At 40.2% G+C, this 22,193-nt stretch overlaps 1 protein-coding gene across 2 annotated transcripts in view; it reads left to right on the top strand.

Annotated features, from left to right (window-relative positions):
- Nucleotides 1–22,193, top strand: part of LOC121435451 (solute carrier family 5 member 4-like) — a 39,469-nt gene that overhangs the window by 10,073 nt on the left and 7,203 nt on the right. For both annotated transcript variants that reach the window (XM_041634782.1, XM_041634783.1), the window contains exons 5-12: nt 6,448–6,552; nt 7,584–7,689; nt 8,833–8,913; nt 12,011–12,231; nt 14,044–14,179; nt 15,631–15,738; nt 18,638–18,788; nt 19,728–19,896. In XM_041634782.1, coding sequence (XP_041490716.1) covers nt 6,448–6,552; nt 7,584–7,689; nt 8,833–8,913; nt 12,011–12,231; nt 14,044–14,179; nt 15,631–15,738; nt 18,638–18,788; nt 19,728–19,896 — 1,077 coding nt within the window. The remainder of the gene's footprint in view (nt 1–6,447; nt 6,553–7,583; nt 7,690–8,832; nt 8,914–12,010; nt 12,232–14,043; nt 14,180–15,630; nt 15,739–18,637; nt 18,789–19,727; nt 19,897–22,193) is intronic.

The raw sequence follows: 22,193 nt of genomic DNA, 5'->3' as shown, positions 1-22,193 counted from the left end.
CTTCCTGGGGCTGTGCCGCCATTGCGATCTCTGTCTGGCTCCTGCGGAGACAGAGCTTTTGAATAGAGTATTTGGAGTAAAGTGCTACGATTTGTTTGATGGCAACTAGACTCTCAGTGTTCTCGGGTCTGCTCTGCTTGCTAGAGGCAAGTGGGCGCCTCATCTAAGAGAGGCTTCCTGACTCAGCTTTATCTGCAAAAGCCTGCAGCTCATTAAGAGGTCCTGCCACGAAACACTTAAACGGTGTTGACAAAAAGCTGAACGCATGCTTTTCGGTTTTCAGCCGTAGCAGGAAAAAAGCTGCGCCATTTAAAAATGCCGGCTTTCTGGGCTGTCCTGCCAGGACAAACTCTGACTCTTTTATGCAGGCGGTTTGTGCGGTTTGTTAGCACAGGCTGCTGAAGCTCGCTTGCTGGCTACAGCCAGTACCTCAGCCATGAGGCTGGAAAACTAAGGAATGGGCTGGATCTAGCCGGCAAAGCCACGCCTTTAATCCTACTGATATTGCTTGGTAAATTAAAGACTCGTGTGGTCGGAAAAAGAGAGATATACAGTAAAGAGAGATTCAAAGACAGAGAAAATTTCTGAATGGTTTAAAGTGTGTTAAAAATATATGCAGACTAAAAGTTGAAGTTCTTAAAGTAAAAAACAAAAAAAGAAAGAGAGTTGTTGTGTGTGGTAGCACACGCCTTTAATCCCAGTGCCTAGAAGGCAGAGACTAACAGATCTCTGTGAGTTCAAGGTGTAGTAGCAAACACCTTTAATCCCAAATGCCTGGGAGGCAGAGACAGGCGGATCTCTGAGAGTTCAAAGACAGCCTGGTCTACAGAGTTACTTCAGGTCAAAGATACAGAGAGCTTTTTGAGAGCCTGTCTCAAAAAGCAAAGAGTTAAAAGTAAAAATAAACAAAATAGAGGTTAAAACAAAGCTGCACAAAGATGGAAAATACACAGAGAATTTTGATACTGTATGCTATTACGCTCTCTTTAAATTATTTAAATGCTGAGGAAGGAGCAACAGATGCTAAAAGATATTTATTTATAAATGCTGCTAAACTAATCCAACATAGATATTATAAATTTGGATCTAAGGATATGATGCTTTGGAAAGGAGTTTCTTATTTTGTTTTCACAGAGGATGAGACGCTGTTCATTTCTTCTATTCCAATTTGGTATGATGGACCACGCCCTCCTGAAGGGTTGGTGTGAACGCCTTCAAAAAATTGCTTCGCTCAACTGCCAACTGAGATGAAGCTAGCTCACAGGTTATACCATGAAAGACCTAATTAACGACGCCCCCATTCAGCAGGAAGCAGTTTGGAGAGAAATAACTACGCCCATATTCCCAAATATTGTTTATAAATGTTCTTTTACATTTAAAGGGGGATATGATAGAGATATGAATAATTTACATTGATATGAATTTTGTTTTAGTGATTTAAGGTCAATTTTGTTATATGTATATGTGTTTCTGATCTTGATTAAGGAACTGTGATTGTGTAGTTCATTTAAAAATGTAATGTATAATTAGAAATATAGATTGTTAATAGATAATCATAATAGTCAAGTTTGTAGTCATGTTAGTTAAGATTTTCTAGATGTACACAGATATATTTTAGATAGGCATTCTTCATATTTTACAAAGATTATAGAATATGGCATTTTAAATGTTTCAATAATTTAGGACTTTTCATGACAATGAGACACTCTGCTCCTGGCAGCACCAATCTACTTCAAGAGGAAGATGGGCTTCAAAGAGGCACCTTATGGAGTTTGATAGCCATTTGGGCAAGAAACTGCTCTTGCCTGGACCATTGCATAAACTGGACACAGAGAACCCGCAGAGAGAGGACTACTGAACTTGCCTAAGGTGAGATGATCTTTCGGGGTTCCTGATTCATGAAAGAGTCTGCGAGACATTCTGCAGGACACAACAGATAGTGACTGAACTGACTTTGAATTTTCCTGCTTTATGGAAATGTCTGCTGGATAGCATGGGCCTGAAGGCTGAAGATGGATACCCCAATGGTACAGAGGAACTTTGGGTGACTGTCCAGGCAGCGAGATGTCTTTGTCATTTCTAGAGTTTGAAGTTTCTTAGTTCTTGTTTACTTAGGTAATATATCTCTCTGGAGTCTTTGATGGAGTTAAGAATAGTTAGTTATAGTTATAGTTTTCCTTAGTTATGATAAAGATTATTGTAACTTTTACTTGATAACTGTTTTGTTATATGTAATTTTGCTATGTTAAAGCCTTTTTTTTTTGTTTAAACCGAAAAAGGGGAAATGATGGAGGAAGGTCATTGGCTAATAAAGGCACTGCCCTGGCCCATTTTATTGGTTAGAGGATAGGTGGGAGGAGAAAACAGGACAGAACACTGGGAGGAAGAGGAAGTGAGGTCAGAGACTCCACAGCTCTCTCGGGGGCAGATGCCTGAGAGAGAGACGCCATGCCCTGCTCCCGGGATGAAGCTCCGACCCAGGATGGACATAGGCTAGAATCTCCCCGGTAAGCGCACCTTGGGGTGCTACACACAGATGATTAGGAATGGGCTAAATTAATATGTGAGAATTAGCCTAGAAGAGAATGGGCCAAGCAGTGATTAAAAGAATACAGTTTGTGTGTTGTTATTTCGGGGCATAAGCTAGCCGGGCAGGCAGCTGGGGGTGCTGAGAACGCAGCCCCGCCGCCCTTATTACTTCAGAGTTGGGGTTGCATGTGTTTGTGGGGGGGGTTAAATTGTGAAAGACAGGCATCCTCTCACCCTCTGGGAAGTGAGCAGCATGGGCTTTTAGATCCTCAGAGTTCATGATTAGATTTATGTTCTATTCAGTCATCTGAGAGGAGAATGAACTTGATTAGGTGACCTCTGGGTGGCAATTTAACAAGGACACTGCAAAATAAATCACAGTTTTGTTGGAAGGGGAGATCTTCCTGGGACAGAGACAATTGGCTTAATGGCAAATGAGAACTGAGGTGGTGTGAAGTGTGAAACCTCCATTAGGGGAGCTGAGATTTCCACGGGATGTTAATGTGTTAACGGGGAAAGCAATGATTCCTCTTGGGAACGGGAATAGGTGTCTTTGAAGTATGTTTTAGTTAATTAATTCCCTGTATCTATGTTTTAATTAATTCTGTGAAGCTGTGTTTTAGTTAATTCCATGCACCTATGTTTTAGTTAATTCCATGCACCTATGTTTCAGTTAATTCCATGTATCTATGTTTTAGTTAATTCCATGCACCTATGTTTTAGTTAATTCCATGTATCTATGTTTTAGTTAATTCCATGCAGCTATGTTTTAGTTAATTCCATGTATCTATGTTTTAGTTAATTCCATGTATCTATCAAAAGGGCAGAAGCCAATACTTTGTATAGAAAACAACTTTATTTAGCTCACAGCCAGGGTAGTCAAACCACATGGTACCTGAAACACCTTGGCTGCTGCCGCATCAAAATATGGTGAAGAAATGGGAAGGAAATGGTTGCTGGAGAAGGAGTCAAGCAAGTGCCTGATAAGCTCCATTCTCTAAAGAACTCGCTCCTGTGAGAACAGCAGAATCCGTCTCCGCTGGGGGACCTCCTGCTCCTACTATCTTCCCACTGAGCCCTACCTTGTACAGACAGCCCAAGCCCAACACCATCACATGGGGCACCAAATCTGAACCTCATGAAACCTTAGAGAGACAAATTATTCAAGTCATAAAATTCTGTCCCTGGTTTTCAAAGAGCATGCCTTTCTCACAGTAAAAAACACACTCAGTCTAGGGCAGTGGTTCCAAAACCTGAGGTCAATTTAGAAGCAGCTCAAAAGTCCAAATACAAATTCTTTTTTTTTATTTTTATATTATTATTACAAATTTTCACCTCCTCCCCTCCTCTCATTTCCCTCCCCCTTCCCCTATTCCCCCTCCTCCTCCCTCTCCAGTCCAAAGAGCAGTCAGGGTTCCCTGCCCTGTGGGAAGTCCAAGGTCCTCCCCCCTCCATCCAGGTCTAGGAAGGTGAGCATCCAAAAGACTAGGTTCCCACAAAGCCAGTACATGCAGTAGGATCAAAACCCAGTGCCATTGTCCTTGGCTTCTCAGTCAGCCCTTCTTGTCAGCCACGTTCAGAGAGTCCGGTTTGATCACATGCTCCATCAGGCCCAGTCCAACTGGCTTTGGTGAGTTCCCAGTAGATCAGCCCCACCATCACAGTGGGTGGGCGCACCCCTTGTGGTCCTGACTTCCTTGCTCATGTTCTCTTTCCTTCTGCTCCTCATTTGGACCTTGGGAGTTTAGTCCAGTGCTCCAATGTGGGTCTCTGTTTCTATCTCCATCCATCGCCAGATGAAGGTGATATGCAAGATATTCATCAAGTGTGGCTATAGGATAGGACCAGTTCAGGCTCCCTCTCCTCAGCTGCTCAAGGAACAAGCTGGGGACATCTCCTTGGACACCTGGGAACCCCTCTAGAGTCCAGTCTTTTGCCAACCCTAAAATGGCTCCCTTAATTAAGATATATACTTCCTTGCTCCCATATCCACTCTTCCCCCATCCCAACCGACCCATTCTCCCAAGCTCTCCCCATCCCCTCTTCTCACTTCTCTCTCCCCATTACCCCTTACCCCCACCCCATCCCCACCCCCAAGCTCTCAATTTTTGCCCGGCAATCTTGTCTACTTCCAATATCCAGGAGGAAAACTATGTTTTTCTTTGGGTTCACCTTCTTATTTAGCTTCTCTAGGATCATGAATTATAGGCTCAAAGTCCTTTATTTATGGCTAGAATCCACTAATGAGTGAGTACATACCATATTCATCTTTTTGGGTCTGGTTATCTCACTCAGGATAGTGTTTTCTATTTCCATCCATTTGCATGCAAAATTCAAGATGTCTTTGTTTTTTTACCGCTGAGCAGTACTCTAATGCGTATATATTCCATACTTTCTTTATACATTCTTCCATTGAGGGGCATCTAGGTTGTTTCCAGGTTCTGGCTATTACAAATAATGCTGCTATGAACATAGTTGAACAGATGCTTTTGTAGTATGATAGGGCATCTCTTGGATATATTCCCAGGAGTGGTATTGCTGGATCCTGGGGTAGGTTGATCCCAAATTTCCTGAGAAACCGCCACACTGATTTCCAAAGTGGTTGCACAAGTTTGCATTCCCACCAGCAATGGATGAGTGTTCCCCTTACTCCATATCCTCTCCAGCAAAGGCTATCATTGGTGTTTTTGATTTTAATCATTTTGACAGGTGTAAGATGGTATCTCAAAGTTGTTTTGATTTGCATTTCCCTGATCCCTAAGGAGGTTGAGCATGACCTTAAGTGTCTTTTGGCCATTTGAACTTCTTCTGTTGAGAATTCTCTGTTCAGTTCAGTACCCCATTTTTTAATTGGGTTAATTAGCATTTTAAAGCCTAGTTTCTTGAGTTCTTTATATATTTTGGAGATCAGACCTTTGTCTGTTGCGGGGTTGGTGAAGATCTTCTCCCAATCAGTAGGTTGCAAATTTATTTTTTCTTAACAGCTCAATGATATCCCATTGTGTAAATGCAATGAATTTTCATTATCCACTCAACAGCTGATGGACACATGGGCTATTTCCAAATTCTGGCTATTATGTATAGAGAATCAATGGACATGGGCAAGGATCTCTGTGGTAGGCTGGAGAATCCTTGGGGTACCTGCCTAAGAGTGGAATAGCTGGATTTTGAGATAGATCTCTTCCCAGATTCCTGAGGAACCACCACAATGATTTCCATAGTAGCTACAGTTTTAATTTGCATTTTCTTGATGATTTTGGGCAATGAACATTTCTTTAGGTGTTTCTTAGCCATTCGTGTTTTTATCTTTTGAGAACGTTCTGCTTATATCTGTACCCAATTTTTAAATTGGGTTATTTGTTTTCCCGATATTCCATTTTTAAAATTCCTTAACTATTTTAGATACTAACTCTCTTTCAGATACGGGGTTGATAAAGGTCTTTCCCATCCTCTAGGTGGTGGCTTTGTCTGAATGACAGTGGCCTCTGCAATACAGAAGTTTTTCTGTTTCATGCGGTCACATTTACTAATTGTTGAGCTTAGTGCTTGAGCTATCTGTTTAGTTTTTACCTGGACAATTGCCTCTTTGTAAAAGTGGGGAATTGATGTTACCCACTATCACTGTGTTAGGGTCAATGTATGATTGTTGATGTAGTAGTGTTTCTTTTATGAAACTGTGTGTCCTTGTGCTTGGTGCATAAATGTTTGGTGCAGAGTGTCCTTCCCTATCTCCTCTGGTTAGTCTCGGTTTGAGGCTATTTTGTCTAAAATTAAAATAGCTACATCAGATTGCTTCTTGGTTCTACTACCCTTTCCCACTTGATTATTCCCAAGACACCATACATAGCTCTTAACCGTCCTTAGGTGCTTAGGAGACATATGTTCAAGGTGACTTCCTGTTGACGTCTCTCTCTGCAGGTGATGACCATGCCAGAATACCTCAGGAAGCGGTTTGGTGGGCAGAGACTTCAGATCAGCATCTCGGTCCTCTCCCTCTTCATCATGGTGGCCATCCAAATCTCTGTGAGTTCAGCGCCCCCTGTTATATTAGCTGTCAGACACTGCTTGATAGGATTGGAGAGATAAGGTCACAAGCGGAGTGTGTGCTTGCTCAACAGCCTGAAGCTAACTTAACCTCCTTGAGGTCTTTCTACAAAGCATCAGTGAGATAAAGGAGAGTTTCAGACATGCTGTGTCCATGTATCCACAGAGGTGTAGACCATCAAATCCTATGAGCCCTCAGAATATAAATCTGCTCTCATTAAAGATATGGACATTGGAGATATATATATATATCTCACAAAACTTCTCTTTAATAGTTATTCAGCAATAGAGGACACATCTTCTATCTTTCATAAGCCTGGAGACCAACTCTGTCGCCAGAGAAGCTAGGCAGGGTACAACAGCTTTCCAGTTATTTTTTTAATGGTCCTGTTTGGTGCAGAGTGTCCTTCCCTTTCATCTTGACTTCATCTTTCTATCTTGCTGCTCTCAGTATCCTTCCTTTGTTCTGTGTATTTAGTCTTTTGACAATTATATAACATGGGCGGGGGTTCCTTTTACTCCTCCCATCTATTTGGCGTTCTGTACAAATTTTGGACCTTGATATGTGTCTCTTTCTTTAGATTTAGGAAGTTTTTCTTCTGTGTCTTTGACCTGGGGTTCTCCTTCTTGCTTACCCACTATCATAGGGTTGGTCTTTCATGGTGTCACAGAGTTCACACATGTTCTGTTCCTGGTGTTGCCTTTTCTTTCTTTTAATATGTGCAGGCCCAAGACAATTTCTTTATTATTAACCAATGATGTTCACAGCATACAGAGGGGAATCCCACGTCAACAATCCACTTTAATTTCATGTCTTTTGAGTACCTACTATCAGTGTACAGAAGAGAGAGTGAAAATCCTTTGATGGTTTATAGGGATATTGTTTTAGAAAAGTGGTGTCTCAACAGTTTAGCACAAGTCTATCAGAAAAAGGACAGGTAAATGTTGCAGTACAAAAAGCAAATTTGTGAAATAATGTTTCTTTCTCATCCGCACTGTTGGTATTTCAGTCAAGCATATTTTCTGGAGCCATATTCATTCAAATAGCTTTGGGGTTGGACCTTTACCTGGCGATCTTCATCCTCTTGGTTATCACTGCTGTTTACACAGTTGCTGGTGAGTCTGCAGTTTATTTTTCTCATTCATACTGTGTTCTCTTTTCCTTCCCCAATCTGTGGTTAGTAACCTTGGTGCTAGCCTTCTGGTTGCCAAACCAAGGGTACCATTCTGGGGCTGCCATGGGAGTAGAGCTCAGGACCAGAACCACAACTGGTTAACACATCAGAATGCTCATCATTAGATTCAAGGGGATTGATCGAGAAAAGATGGGTTGGGGAAGTTATGGTCTCACTCAGCTGTGTGTGTGGCACCTAAATCACTATTTAAAATTATTCTTATGAGATATATAGAAGGCTTAAATGAAGGAGCAGTTCCAACACAAGATTGGCAAACACAATGTGAGACTAAAATTGCTAAAAAAAAAAAAAGTCATATCACAGAATTGAGCCACAATTTTCACAACAGAAATAGAGGAACTGCAGGGATCAGCTGATTGTGTAAAGTATGTGGCAATAATCCAAACAGACTTTCATGACCCTTAGATGTTGGTCTAATGTCTCATGCATACTATATTAAACCCATTTCATACATTTCAAATCAGCTGGCATACTTTGTACTAGCTTACTTGAAAGGATTAAAAAGTGGGAACAATTAAAATAATCTGAGGTGACTGTTTTGCAATGAATACAATTTCAGATTCATGAGCGATGGGCCCTGACCTCTGATTTCCCAGATCATCCTTGTTTCTTCATCAACACCTTTGGATGGAAATTCTAAAGAGTCTAGAATTTAAAGAAGATTTTTTTTTTGCATACAACATGATTACAAAGCTCAAGCCATTACACTTGAGACAGGCTCTACCCACCTAAACTGGGATAATTGAATAGATGATAACTTTTCAGGGTGTAAAATCTCATTTTCTTCTTATGTAATATTCAAAAACTTACCAAGATGGAACTCAGCCCTAACTCAAAGAACTTTGAATCACAGTAAGGCAAGAGAAAGAGGAAATGAGCTAAGTACATTAATACACACTTAGGAGAAACTGATGTCAAGGAAAGCTTGTGGCTCACATATGAGCTATGATATGTTGCCTGTTGACTCACTTCCGTGTTTGAGATAGAAGAGAGACCAGAGATGAAGATAAAGAAATACGAATGCATGGATAAAATGTTTCGGTTTATTATTTTGTCTCCACAGGGGGCTTGGCCTCCGTGATTTACACAGACACTATCCAGGCTTTCATCATGCTGGTTGGCTCTTTAATTCTCATGGGGTTTGGTAAGTGCAGTGTATTTTACCCTGGGTTGGTAAATTGTGGGAGATGCTTTTGTCTGTTCGCTTTGTAGTATTGCTTCTCAGTTTTACTAGGTCATATTTCCATATCATATAGTTCCCTTATTAGGGATGCTAAGAGTAAGTTGGTGATTCCTTCAGCTCCAGTGGACAGAGAATGTGGGTAGACAAAGAAAATCTCTTCAGTCCTGGTAGTGCCAGGCCCATTCATCTGTTGATAGTCACTGTAATATAAACTTTTCCTGGATAAATGTGAACAAGCATCTATTAAACCCAGTAGGGAACTGAGTAACGATTTCCTAAAGTGTTTCCATCCAAGTCTAACTTAATGAACCAATGAGTTTAGTTGGGTTACCTATAGGAGCATAGGCCATGTGTTACCTACAGTAACATGAGCAAATTACTAGTAGTTACACCACTGAAGAAAACGCATCCCTTTACCCAGCAACCAACAACTGCTTATTTTCTCAGGGATGAAAGGTGCCTTATACATGTAGTGTGGTGCCCTGTGAACCCCCTTGCCCTCCAGTAAAGAATGTTCGTGGGAGCTACCTTGTTAGTATAAGGTGTTTAGAGATGTGAATGGTTATGTCATGCCAGGGGACAGAGTTCTGCAACAGGCACCTAGGCTACTAGAGACAACTGTGAATAGTGCCATGATAAAAGGGTATACACATATTTATTAATTTTTAAGGGCATTTATCCAGAAGTGCTATAGCTGTATCAGGTGGTGGTTCGTTCTGTTTTTAACTTTGGAGAGAGCATCATTACTCATTTCTGTAGTAGCTGGACTAAATTGCATTCACGTCAATAGTGAAAATTAAAACTTGTCCCCAAACCTTGCCAGCATTTATTATTGTTTGTTTTTTTTTTCAATGATAACCACTCTAAAAGAGGTGGGAGGGAATCCTGATGTAGTTTGGCCTGGATTTAACTGATGGCTCAAGATGTTTAACCATTTTGTCATATTTTTAATGGTCAGTTATTCTTCATTTGAAAACGGGTCACCCCATTGCCCATTTCTACCACCAAGCTGGGTTATTTGTCCTTTCAATGTTGAAGTTTTTGAGTTTATTTTTTTAACTCAAAGTCAGGGAACAGTCATGAAAATGTTTGCACCCACACTCAGGGTAGGTTTTTACATCTCAATTAACAATAAAACAACCCCATACAGAAATGCCTACAGGCCAACCTGATGTAGACAATCCATTCATTGAGGCGCTCTTCTTGGTGATTCTAAATTTTGGCATATTGGCATTTAAAACATACATACATACAGGTTACAGTATATAGACTGAGCAGGTTATATTTAGGAATATATGTATATGATATGTATGTATATGAAAAAAAGAGGCCATGAATTTGAAAGTGCCAGAAGCTCACTAGGCTGGCCTCAAGATCATGATTGTCACATTCTTTAACCTCTCAAGTTCAGAGGTTTTATGCTTTTAAAAGATTCAATATGCTAATTTTCTGTTGGTGAAATACCCAGCAAAAATTTTCCATTATTGTATCAATGCCTATACAGATGTCCCCTAGGCAATTCTAGATTTTGTCAAGTTCACAAGTATCAAAAACATCATACCCACCACGCTGAACTCTCCAATTTGCTTTCTGAAAACCTTTCTCCTATAGCAAGACCAATTCTCCAGGGAAGCCATTAGCATATAAGTATTTGTTCCCTGTATTAGGAAAATGTATGGAACTTTGACTTTTTTTTTTTTGATGGTTGGATTTTTCTTACTTTTGAGACTATAATACAATCACAACATTTCTTCTTCCCCTTCCCTCTTTTCAAGCTTCCTATTACCCTCTTGGTTCTCTTTCAAATTCACGGCCTCTTTTCTTTCTTTTCTTTCAAATTCATGGCCTGATGTCTACATCAGGTTGGCCTGTAGGCATTTCTGTATGGGGTTGTTTTATTGTTAATTGAGATGTAAAAGCCCACCCTGAGTGTGGGTGCAACCATTTTCACGACTGTTCCCTGAACTGCATAACAATGAAGAAAACTTCCTGAGCATGAGTCTCTCGGGTCATTATTCTCTCTGCTCGTGCCTGTGGATGGGCTATGATCAACTGTCTCAGGACCCTGCCTCTTAGCCTTCCTTAGGAGGATGGACTATAACAGGCAGTGGGCCAAATCCCTGCTGTGGCTTTGTGTGTGTGTGTGTGTGTGTGTGTGTGTGTGTGTGTAAATAAAAGTAATAGAAATGAAATGAGGACACACTGTGTTGCCTCAAAATTATTAATAAAGTCCCTAACCTATACTTGATTCCTGGAGTTAATCCTCCTCTTTCTCTTATTGAAAATAGATGCTTTTTTCATATAATATATTCTGATTACAGTTGCTCTTTCCCCTACTTCTCTCAGTTACCCCACACTTTCCCCCCTATCCAGATCCATTCTCTTCCTGCCTCCTGTTAGAAAACAAAAAGGAATCCAAGGAATAGTAATATAATGATACAAAAGCAAACAAACGAGAAAAGGAAAAAACAAACAGAAGAAAAAGAGCAAAAGAAGTATGTATAGATACAGAGACACACATTCATACATACACACACATGTATAGATACAGAGACACATATTCATACATACACACACGTATAGATACAGAGACACACATTCATCCGTACATACCTACACACAAGAATCCCATAAAAATAGAAAAGTAGAAGCCATAATACATACATAAAGAGCCTTTAAGACACCAAGAAAAAAAAATCCTGATACAACATGGGATGAAGACTCAAAAGATGCTGCTGAATTTGTTATACTTTCCCCAACGATCCATGCCCACTGAAGGGCAAATGCTTCTAATGCTACCTTAATGGGGCTGTCAGATTTATTTTTGCTTATGAGTTCACTAAGTCAAAAGAAACAGTGTTAAAGAATTATTTGATTTGAGTATGCTGTGAACGCCAATATTCTACCATGGGCAATCCCAAAGGAGAAACAATAAAGGCGTGCATGGATCGTTGGGGAAAGTACTGAAGACATGACCACGCTAACAGGCAGAACTCAAGAACTTCTCTGCAGTGAAGGTGAACTGTTTGAAATTCTCTTTTTATCTGATGCCTTTTAGCGTTTGCTGAAGTCGGAGGCTATGAGAGCTTCACAGAGAAGTACATGAACGCCATCCCCTCTGTCGTCGAGGGGGACAACCTGACCATCAGCCCCGAGTGCTACACTCCTCAGGCGGACTCCTTCCACATCTTCCGAGATCCTATCACTGGAGACATTCCATGGCCGGGCCTGATATTTGGAATGAGCATTTTAGCTATATGGTACTGGTGTGCAGACCAGGTGAGCATGTATGTTTGCGTGTGTGACTGTGCTTGTTTATTTTTGTCTTGTGTAAAAGCATCTAGCTTCTATTTTGTACACATAAAGAGTATTTAAAGTGTCAGACACTTCTATATGTCTTGTCTTCTAGAAAACAGATGTTTTGGTCCCTCCTCCCTACATTATGTCTCCCTCCCCTGAGAGAGGAATGCATTTAGCTCTCTCACTTAGATGTCTTAGTATTTATTTCTATTCCTAAACCATTGTATTTAGTATCCTCTGTGACACATCAGAACTGTTGTCATTTCTGAAGAAATAGATTCTCTCCGAATACACAGTGACACACTGAGATCAGAGTTTTGTCATTAACTTTCCTGGAAGTTGGAATTGATTCAAATGCTTGTTATCTCTCTCTCTCTTGAGAATTTTTACTTTCAGGACTTTTCTTTTGGTTGAGAATTCAACTTTCCTTTTTTAGTTACCACACAGCCCCATCTCCTGTTGTCCCAACACCTCCCTCTCTCTCACATACACATTTATATGCTATCTATCTATCTATCTATCTATCTATCTATCTATCTATCTATCTATGCTGTTTAAAGTTGTTCAAGTTCTTTATATAGTCTAGATACCAGTTTTCTGTCAGATGTACAGCTCATAGAGATTTTTCCAGTTTTGTAGACTGTCCCTTTACTCTAGCTATACGGAACATATCAATTTCATGAGGTCCCCTTAGTTAAATATGGGTCGTATGCCTGCACTATCAGGATCCTGTTCAGAAAGTCTTTTATGTGCCAAAAGCTCAAGCATATTCTTTACTTCCCTCTCTATTGGGTTCAGGATAGCAAATTTCATATTGAAGTCTCCGATCCATTTGAAGTGAGGTTCGTGCAGGGTGGGAGATTAAAAACCTAGTTTTGTTCATCTACATGTAACTATCTACTTTGTTAAAGATGCTGCCTTCCCTCCAATGTATATTGTTGGCTTCTTTGTAAAAAAAAAAATCACATGGGTGTGTGAGTGTGGGTCTCTAAGTGGGCTCTCAATTCTCTCCCATTGGTCAATGACCTTGTCTTCATGTCAATACCATGCTGTTTTCATTACTGTAGCACTGGAATAACTTGAAATCAAAACAAAACCTTTCAGCAGTGTTTTCTTTTTCAGGGTTGTTTTTGTTTTTATTCTATTCTCATATTAAGTTTAAGAGTTTTTTTCAATTTCCATGAAGAATTATTTTGTAATTTGAATAAGAATTTCATTGGACATATAAGATGGACATTTTCCACAACATTAATCTTATCAATCCATGAGCACAGGATGTTTTTCCAACATCTGATATAATTTTCAATTTTATTTTTTTAGTGAATTAACATTTTCATTGTAGAACCTTTTACTTCATTAGATTTATTCCAAGATTTTTAAAAAATAATTTTGAATGATATTGGTTAATTTATTTCCTTCTTGGTATATTTATCATTTATATATAGAAAGGCTACAGATTTTCGTTGTTAATTTTGTATCCTGCTATCTTGCTGAATGTATTTATTATGTTACTTTTGTCATTTTATACATATACATATATGTATATATCTGGTGCCCTCTTCTGGCTTGTAGGCACACATGCAGGCAGCACACTGTAAATATAATTAAAAAACAAATCTTTAAAAAGAAAATCAGGATGATGATAAGGATGTCAACTCTTCTAATCCGTGTTCATCTCTCCACTGCCAACAATATGATTTCTCATTATAAAATCAAACTTGAAAATATATTCTCAGCCTCTTTGAAGTCATTATTGGATTGTTGCACTAGTACGTTGTATTTTCCTGACAGGTCATTGTGCAGCGCTGCTTATGTGGCAAGAACATGTCTCATGTGAAGGCTGCCTGCATCCTCTGTGGCTACCTGAAGCTGCTGCCCATGTTCCTCATGGTGATGCCAGGGATGATCAGCCGAATTCTGTACACAGGCAAGCCATGGATGCATGCATCCTCTTCTTCTACATTTGATGTCTGTGGTTTTCAAGATAAGAGCAACTCTGATGGGTTAGAATGAGAGGTGGAGGGTCAGAGGAGGAACACTGGCAACTTAGGCCCTCTTCTGTATCACATACATTCTACCTGTCTCTTTGTAGACATTTGAAGCACTGTGTCTTAGTTAGGGTTTTATTGCTATGAAGAGACACCATAACCACAGCAACTCTTATAAAGTAAAACATTTAATGGGGGCTGGTTTACAGATTTAGAGGTCTATCAGTCCATTGGTGTCATAGTGGGAAGCATGGCAGCATCCAGGCAGACATGGTGCTAGAGGGGTAGCTGAAAGTACTATATCCAGATTGGCAGGCAGTAGGAAGAGAGAGTGACACTGGGCCTGGCTTGGGCTTCTAAAACCGCAAACCCCACCCCAGTGACACACTTCCTTCAAAGGTCACACCTCCCATTAGTACTCATTCTCTGTGAGCCTACAGGGACCATTTTCATTCAAACCACCACACTGTGAATCCTGTTCACATGAGTGGATGTAATGTAAGATAGCTGAGAAGTGCACTGGGTGATGAGGTGGAACTGAGCTAGGATGAGTTAGCTAAGCTGTTGTGGTTGTATGTGGCAATGTGTTTAACCAAGAAGGTCTCAGAGGAGCACACTCACACCTTGGTACCTCTGAGGCAACCACCAAATTAAATTCCTTTTCAATGTTTGGGATCATGTTGTTTGGCAAAAACTAATTTCTAAGTACTAATGTCTAGTACAAAGAGACACATATACCCATACAGCTGTGTTCATACAACATGAAATGGATATACTGCATACATGAATACACTTTCTTGGTGAACAAGAATTACAAGTGAACAAAAATAATATTTGAAAAGTCAATGTGTTAAGGTACTATTGGTATAGGTGGTTCTTTATCAGTTTTTAAACAACCATTATAATATGCCCCAAGTAAAAATTTCATCAAGGTATTGTGCATACCTCAAAGTGGAAAATGTCATTACCTACTGAACTGTCACCCAGGTGGTTCTCATGAGTAGCACTATAGGTGCTTAGAACTGGGTAAGCCTGATGGGTAATAGCTTCCTGAGGGGAGGAGGTGCTGTTTATATTTGGAATTCACTGCTTCTGAGAAAATTGAGTCTCCTGCCTCTTATCTGAGCTTAGGATCATCTCCCTTGTCTGTCCTAATGCTAGACCACATCCCTGTCACAGGTCAGTGCCAGGGAAGCTACCAGTGTGAGATACTACGGGAAGTTCTGGGCTGAGCAAGGAGTAATGAGACCCATGGTGTCAAATTCAAAGTTTAGTATCCAATTTTTAGGTGATTATAGCTTCTCTTATCTATGATCTTGCCTTTTACCTCTGTCCCATTTGCAGACTGTACTGAGTTGAGTCCTGCTTACCGAACTGTGTTTCTCCTCAGATAAGGTGGCCTGCGTTGTACCTTCTGAGTGTGTGAAACAGTGTGGCACTGAAGTTGGCTGCACCAATTACGCCTACCCTATGCTGGTGCTGGAACTGATGCCTAATGGTTAGTCAACATCCATACCATGTCTTAGAGGGAAACGTGGGTCTTGAGGAAGGATTGGGGGAGAATCCTTGGTAAACCTCCATTGATTCAGTCCTAGTCATCAGATGTCTCTTGAGAATCAGTCACAGTCTACCAGACACACTGGCTGGGCCTGGAGATTTCAGAGAGGAGCTCACATCTGTTAGAGGATACTGCTTAGGGTGGAGACTGACATCCAGCTCGATTAGCATTAAATGATTTGTTAGCCAAAGAAAAGGTTGCAATGCTGCAAATGGGTAAACTCAGGAGACTAGAAGTTAGCCTTACCTTGATGTCTTTGTGACAATACCTCTCAATCTACATGCTTCATACCTAAGTGCATACCAGTTCAGGCACAGCTTCGGATCAGTAAAGTATGCACAATTGCCCGACACCTTGGAACTCATTATAATTTTTGCAGTATATATAATAGGCTGCATGAGGTTCAGATTATTGGAATTTCTAAAAGTGATCCTTGCTGTGGGGGGTATAACAGAGAATAATGCAGAGCGACTGTATGGTCTGGGATCTTGTCTAACATTTTTGTGCTGATTCTTCACCCTGTTACAAACAAGCATATTAGGGATAAAGGGAATATAGTCTATGAACTCAAAGTAGTATGCATGCCATCCTGCCCTGTACTGGGAGGACTGGAGCCATTATTAATGGATGACAGGAACTGAAGTGTGAAGCTCTCACAATGGTTCAAAACCATCAATTTTTCCCATAAAGGTTTGTCAGCAAAATCACCTAGTAGCACTCAGTTCTCAAAGCCTTCAGCAAGCTAAGAGTTTCTCCTCAAAAGAAAGAGGATACCATGTTATTTCCGCTCTTCCAAAGTAGTTTTCAGCTCATGACCTTTAAGTAAACATTCAGGTGCATAATTTATACACTGAATCATTCTCAGATTACCAGAGGAAAAAGCAATAATTTTGTGACCTGTCTAAGGAGAACATACCCAGAGCCTGGCCTTCTGTGCCCACTCTGTCATGCTGCTGTCTGGTATGTGTAACATGAGGGCCGCCTTGTTGGGGTTTCTGTCCTGCCCGGTACCCCACAGCCAGCAAGCCCCAAAGAAAATCACAGAGCGTCTGCATTAGTTATAAACTGATTGGCCCATTAGCTCAGGCTTCTTATTAGCTCTTGTAGCTTGTATTAACCCATTGTGCCTATCTATGCTAGCTAGCCACATGGCTCGGTACCTTTCACAGCAGGGGCATGTCATATGTTGCTTCTTTGGTGGTCTGGGCTGGACTGGCAGAGGGAGCTTCCTGCTTCCCAGAATACTTCTGTTCTCTTCGTTCCACCTCTACTTCCTGTCTGGTTTTCCCTCCTATACTTCCTGCCTGGCCAATCAGCATTTATTTAAAACATGATTAACAGAATACAGACAATTCTCCCGCACCAGTTATGGAGGCCAAATATATGTTGCTAGACTTATCCACTCCTGCTTAGGTCCCTTACTCCCCCATCTCTAGGAATTCATCTTATACTCCCACCACCAACCTCCCTCAACCCACAAAGTCTACCCTTTCCACAGTGCATACTAGAGTCCCTCTCTGGGAAGACACAAGAGTCAGGATGACAACTCCATCCATCCCCATGACCCAAGAACTGCTCCTCTCCAGATAGAGTCACTAGGCATACACCATCAACTCCACCATCTGCAATGACCTCCCTACAGAATATGTGTCTCTCATTTGCATAGTGCTTTCTCTTCAGATAGGTATTTTAGACTTGCATCTCCAACTGCATAGAAACCCATTTTGGCCAATGGCTTAACAGAGTAAATCCAAGCAGGAAATTTGAACAGAGGTATATAAAAAAGTAGGCACAGTCAAGCATATGTTATTCAGCCACAGAGGAAACAAAACATGTAGAAAATGAGGTTACACCATGGCTATATAACAATACATAGACTAATAGAAACGAGCTAATTTAAGATGTAAGAGCTAGCTAGAAATATGCCTGAATCATCGGCCAAGAAGTCTTGTAATTAATATAGTTTCTATGAGGTTATGTGGGTCTGAGTGGCTGGGAAACAAAAGCACAGTCTCCATCTACAAATGGTACCCAACTTTTGAAGCATAAATCCATGAAAGAGTCATTTGCCTGGTGGAAGTTTCTGTCCCATCTGATCCTGCAACTTTTCAGTCCCAAAGAAACACAGAGAGGTTTATCTTAATTATAAACGGTTTAGCTGATTAGCTCAGGATTATTATTAACTAGCTTTTACAACATAACCTATAATTCTTACCTATGTTTAGCCACATGGCTTGATACCTTTTCACAATGCAGTACTCCCATCTTGCCTCCTCTGCATCTGGACTGTAGACTGAGCTTTTCCTTTTCCTAGAATTCTCCTAGTCTGGTCATCCCACCTAAACTTCCTGCCTGAAAACTGGCTCATCAGTGTTTCATTAAACCAATACAAGTGACAAATCTTTACAGGGTACAAGAGCACTTTCCCACAGCATAGAAACTAACTAGCTACATGATAGCTTTGTGTTTTAAAAATTAAATTCTCAGATTAAAAGTCAAGAATTTTACTACTACATTGTTTTTCTATATTCAAATATGGTTAATTTGATTAAACCTTGTTATAAATATCCTGTAATGATGTATTAACTTTATAAGAATAATCATTGTATCCAATACACTGTTGAGCCTTTACTGTGTTGCAAATAACTTTCTAAACCTTTTGTGTGCTTTAAGTGATTAAATCTCCAAGAACCTTTAAAAATTAAGTGATGATGTACATTGATAATTACATAATAACTCTGTGAGGGACAGTTTTGTCTTTCCATGGCTCTTTAATGTAGCAAACCACTCATAAGCCATGACATCTTGTCTAATCAGGCTTCACCCCTCCTAACCCCAGGACTTCGAGGCCTGATGCTGTCTGTCATGTTGGCTTCTCTCATGAGCTCCCTGACCTCCATCTTCAACAGTGCCAGCACCCTCTTCACCATGGACCTCTACACCAAGATGAGGAAGAAGGCATCTGAGAGAGAGCTCCTGATAGCCGGACGGTGAGGGAACCTGGTCTCTGCCTAGGACTCCACTGAGGAGGGTGGATGTAGACAGGAACTACAGACCCTGCATCTCTGTATTCAGTGAAACTAAAAATGTAGCTCTACAATGGGGAAGAATCATCAGGGAATGTTCAATTTAACCTTTCTCTTTACAGACATAACCATTTTAGCCATACTTACTTATTCCTTCATTGTTCTTACACCATATCTTCATAAAACTCCATCCATGTTTAATGGAATATACTTTACACTGTAATTCTGATAGCTAACTGTGTTTCCTTTAGCAGTTTCTGTGAATTCCACTTGTGTTTATTGGCAATTTTGGTTTGTGGGTTTTGATATTTGTTGTGTCGTTACATTATTTTGGTATTAGAGTAATCCTGGCCAATACAAGGAGTTTGGAAGCATTCTTTCTGTTTCTATTTTATTTAATAATTTAAGAAGTATTTGTCATAAGAGTCTTTGAAAGTTTGGTAGAATTCTTATACTAATCCATCTGGAATTGAGCCTTGTTCTTTTAGTCAGAATATTATTTATCACTGTTTATAATTGTTCCAATACCTAGGATCAAGTTCTAGCTACTTTGGATCTCTGACTGCATCAATCTTCTATCTTACATCTTCTATACAATAATCAATGAACAGGCTATGATATTGTTGCAAGGAGGGCCACTTGTTCATCCTGGCTGCCCAGCTAGCTTAGCCCCAAAATAACCACATAGAAACTGTATTAATTAAATCAGTGCTTGTCCCATTAGCTCTAGTTTCTTATTGGATAATTCTCACATCTTAATGATTCTATTAATCATTGGGCATGGTGTGGGTTCATGTAAGGTCAAGCAGCTTGACTTTGCTTGGAAAACCAATAAAAGAGCAGGAACCGTGGAGGCAGACATATGCTTTGTTTAATCTTTAAATCACTGTCTTTTTCAAACAGGCTCTTTGCCATTGTTCTAATTGTCATCAGCATCCTGTGGGTCCCATTGGTACAGGCATCACAAAATGGACAGCTATTCCACTATATGTCATCATTTTCTAGCTACATTGGGCCTCCAATTGGTGCTGTCTTCATGCTTGGCATAACGTATAAAAGAGTCAATGAACAGGTAAGGAAAATTTTTCACAAATGAGGCAAAAATAACTTCTTCTGGGATAGGAAGATTTCTTTTACTCAGGTCTAGTGGTCCACATCTAGAGTTCTAGAGTCTTAGTCAGAAGCTTGTGTCAGGAAGGCATCTTGAATTAAGAAGTGGGGAACACAGTGACATTCTATCTCAAAACTACTGCATTCTGTCCAACTTATGTCTGTCACTTAAGGCCATTTCAATTTCAGTTGTGGTAAACCATAATTTCTAATCCTCACAAGAGTATGTAACCATATACTGCCCATTCATATAAAAATTCTTTACATTTCTCACAAATTATGTACAGTCATGGCAAAATGCTGGCAAAAACACATTTTAGAGAGACCTCCAGGGTCTGGTTATGACTTTACAATTTTACTGTATTGACTTCAAGTAAATCATGAAAACCTGTAATACAAAATCAAAAGTTGTACCTACCTTATTTAAGTGCTAAAAGTGTGGAAATAGAAGACAAGCAAAATGTTTTAAAAAAATTACCATACTACTAGAAACTCAAATATGTTAAATGAATTCTATAAATGATTGTTTCTTTTCTTTTTTTTTTTTTTTGGTTTTTCGAGACAGGGTTTCTCTGTAGCTTTGGAGCCTGTCCTGGAACTAGCTCTGTAGACCAGGCTGGTCTCGAACTCACAGAGATCTGCCCGCCTCTGCCTCCCCAGTGCTGGGATTAAAGGCGTGCGCCACCACTGCCCGGCAAATGATTGTTTCTTATAGGTGATGTGGGATGTCCTTCTGTATATATGTTGCTTTTATAGGTCGATGAATAAAGCTGTTTTGGCCAGTGGCTTAGCAGAGTAAAGCCAGGCAGGAAATCTGAACAGAAATAAGAGAGAGTAGGCAGAGTCAAGGAGACACCATGTAGCTTCCAAAGGAGAAGGACTAGGAACCTTTCTGATAAGCCACAGCCTTGCGACAATATATAGATGAATAGAAATGGGTTAATTCAAGATGTAAGAGCTAGCTCAATATGCCTGGGTTATTGGACAAATAGTGTTATAATTAACATAGTTTCTGTGTTATTATTTGGGTGTGGGCCACCAGGAAATGAATGAGCAGTCTCTGCCTACAAATGGCACCCAACGTGGGGCAACTACATCCACATAAAAACTGAGAGAGCTTGGGAAGGAATTCTTGACACAAAAAATAGAGTTAAGCACAGCTTCTTGGTAGCCACATTTTTTTTTCCAGATAGGCCTGGTTTGCTGGCAGTGAGCAGAGGTGTGGCTTCTCTAAGAGAAGGCTTCCTGATTCAACGTTAGTAGCAAAAAAAATGCATGACTTCATTAAAAAACATCTTTCTGGTTCATGCTGGTGCTAATGGCACAAACAGCTCTGTCTCTTTCAAGAGGTTCTGTACTTAGATGGGGTCTATGAGCAGCATGTTACAAATTGCTTAATGGCAACATAGACCCACTATGTCCCTAGTACTGGGTCAGTGAGCATGACTCACAAAACTGTCAGTAAACGTACCTCCGCCATGTTGGATGGGGCAGGGCCAAAAGGCAAAACAGACAGTGCTAGCTATTCTGCTTAATATTTAAAAAATTTTATGGAAAATTTGATATCTGTTTTGCCTGCTATGTTTTACTTAATAAGTATGGTACTGGAATTCGGATGAGGTTTTCTGTCATCTTAAGCTCATATTCCTAATCCCCATGCCACGCTAGTTTCTTAGAGCAAGTGTTTCCAACACTGTTGATCTCTGGGAGGAAAGGAAAGCTTTGGCTTATTACCAGCCCTGAAAGTTATATAAGTCATAGATCTGCTTATTCAGTACTTTAATGTATAGACTGAAAAACAAAAGTGAAGAAGACCTCAGCTTTGGCTAGAGTAGACAGCAGAGATTTGGAGTTAAAAAAATTAACATGTGATGCCACAGATATGAAAATTAAGTAATTGAAATCATTCTGTAATATGTGAATCATAATATTAGCTATTTGTAGCGATAAGTGTATACAAATATTACTTGTCAATAGTGAATAGAATATAAGGGAAAGAAATGCACAGGAGTGAGCAGGAGAGATGGCTCAGAGGTTAAGAACACTTGCTGCTCCTGCACAGGACCTAGGTTGGTTTCCAGTACCCACACTTGGGAGCTCTCCATTGGTTGCAATTCTACAGTTGAGGATATCTAGCACTGAAGAATGAATTGAAATAAGGAGCCGCAGGCTGCGTCCCCGGCATCCGGCCGCCCCCATGGCTAGCTTTACCCGAAATAATTACACAGAAACTGTATTCTTTTAAACACCGCTTGGCCC

The sequence above is a fragment of the Microtus oregoni genome, unplaced genomic scaffold, assembly GCF_018167655.1.
Source record: "Microtus oregoni isolate MIOR12 unplaced genomic scaffold, Mior012 000046F_ref0000063, whole genome shotgun sequence".
NCBI lineage: Eukaryota > Metazoa > Chordata > Mammalia > Rodentia > Cricetidae > Microtus > Microtus oregoni.
Note: the sequence above shows the minus strand (reverse complement) of the source record. Positions and strands in the feature narration are given on the sequence as shown.